Raw genomic sequence first — 1,421 nt, 5'->3', positions numbered from 1 at the left:
ATAGAAAGTAGACGATAGCTAGCCTCAAGTAGCTACTTAATGTTTGGCTGAATCACAGTTTCTCTCGCTCATTGTCTACAAAGAGGAACAAGACTTGAAAACTGTAACTGTGAATAAGTTGTCGCGAGCTGAAATCTTGTCAGGCACTGACCACCTTTCCTACTAGCCCGATTTCCTCCAAGAATGTCCTGATCGGGGGTGAATTAGCGATGGAGCCTAAGACGTGTGCGATGGAGCCCAAGACGTGTGCGATGGAGCCCAAGACGTGTGCGATGAAGCCCAAGACATGTGCCATGGAGCCCAAGACGTGTGCGATGGAGCCCAAGACGTGTGCAATGGTGCCCAAGACGTGTGCCATGGAGCCCAAGACGTGTTCCATGGAGCCTAAGACGTGTGCGATGGAGCCCAAGACGTGTGCGATGGAGCCCAAGACGTGTGCGATGGAGCCCAAAACGTGTCCCATGGAGCCTAAGACGTGTGCGATGGAGCCCAAGACGTGTGCGATGGAGCCCAAGACGTGTGCGATGGAGCCCAAGACGTGTGCCATGGAGCCCAAGACGTGTGTGATGGAGCCCAAGACGTGTGCCATGGAGCCCAAGACGTGTGCCATGGAGCCCAAGACGTGTGCGATGGAGCCCAACACGTGTGCCATGGAGCCTAAGACGTGTGCAATGGAGCCCAAGACATGTGCCATGGAGCCCAAGACGTGTGCGATGGAGCCCAAGACATGTGCCATGGAGCCCAAGACGTGTGCGATGGAGCCCAAGACGTGTGCGATGGAGCCCAAGACGTGTACGATGGAGCCCAAGACATGTGCGATGGAGGCCAAGACGTGTGCGATGGAGTCCAAGACGTGTGCGATGGAGCCCAAGACATGTGCTATGGAGCCCAAGACGTGTAGGACGTAATGGAGTTCCGAGGATTATCGTGAACCCTGCCTGACTCACTTGAGGGCGGAAATCTAGGGGAACCAGGTGTATTCCTAACTCGAACCTCGGGGCGTCTGCACGATTACTTGCCCAAGCAGCACTATCAAGCGGGAAATCTGGCTTACGGCGTTTTGGCAGAAGGTTATTTGACGTTAGTGCGTGGTGATTAACTTCAGATCTGTCTGACGTGTGTGACTCCACAACTGGGGCACTTTCTGCCAGAAAATGGATAGGGCTGAAGTATGTAGCAGCCCCTCGTAATGCAGTTTGACGGTCGCGACACCATCTTGGCCCATCAACATGCAGTTGAAGTGCAGCACCAGTACTGGCGACCCCTACAGGCGCATCTCCACATCCAAACAGAGGTTCTCGTCCAGCCGTAGGGTGTATTTGTGCCACAGACGCTTTCACATGTCCACCAACGCCACGTTCAGGATTGGTACCAGCACGTACAGCAGTTGAGGGTTCTCCACTGTAAAAGGGGAACACAGG

General features: G+C 54.5%; 1 protein-coding gene across 1 annotated transcript; it reads left to right on the top strand.

Moving 5' to 3' along the window:
- Nucleotides 1-209: 209 nt before the first annotated feature.
- LOC126095707 (salivary glue protein Sgs-4) lies at nt 210-908 on the top strand. The gene has a single exon (XM_049910458.1). The coding sequence runs from the start codon at nt 210-212 to the stop codon at nt 906-908; it is 699 nt and encodes a 232-aa protein (XP_049766415.1).
- The last annotated feature ends 513 nt before the right edge of the window (nt 909-1,421 follow it).

Source organism: Schistocerca cancellata, chromosome 8 (genome assembly GCF_023864275.1).
Source record: "Schistocerca cancellata isolate TAMUIC-IGC-003103 chromosome 8, iqSchCanc2.1, whole genome shotgun sequence".
NCBI classification, from domain to species: Eukaryota; Metazoa; Arthropoda; class Insecta; order Orthoptera; family Acrididae; genus Schistocerca; species Schistocerca cancellata.
Note: the sequence above shows the minus strand (reverse complement) of the source record. Positions and strands in the feature narration are given on the sequence as shown.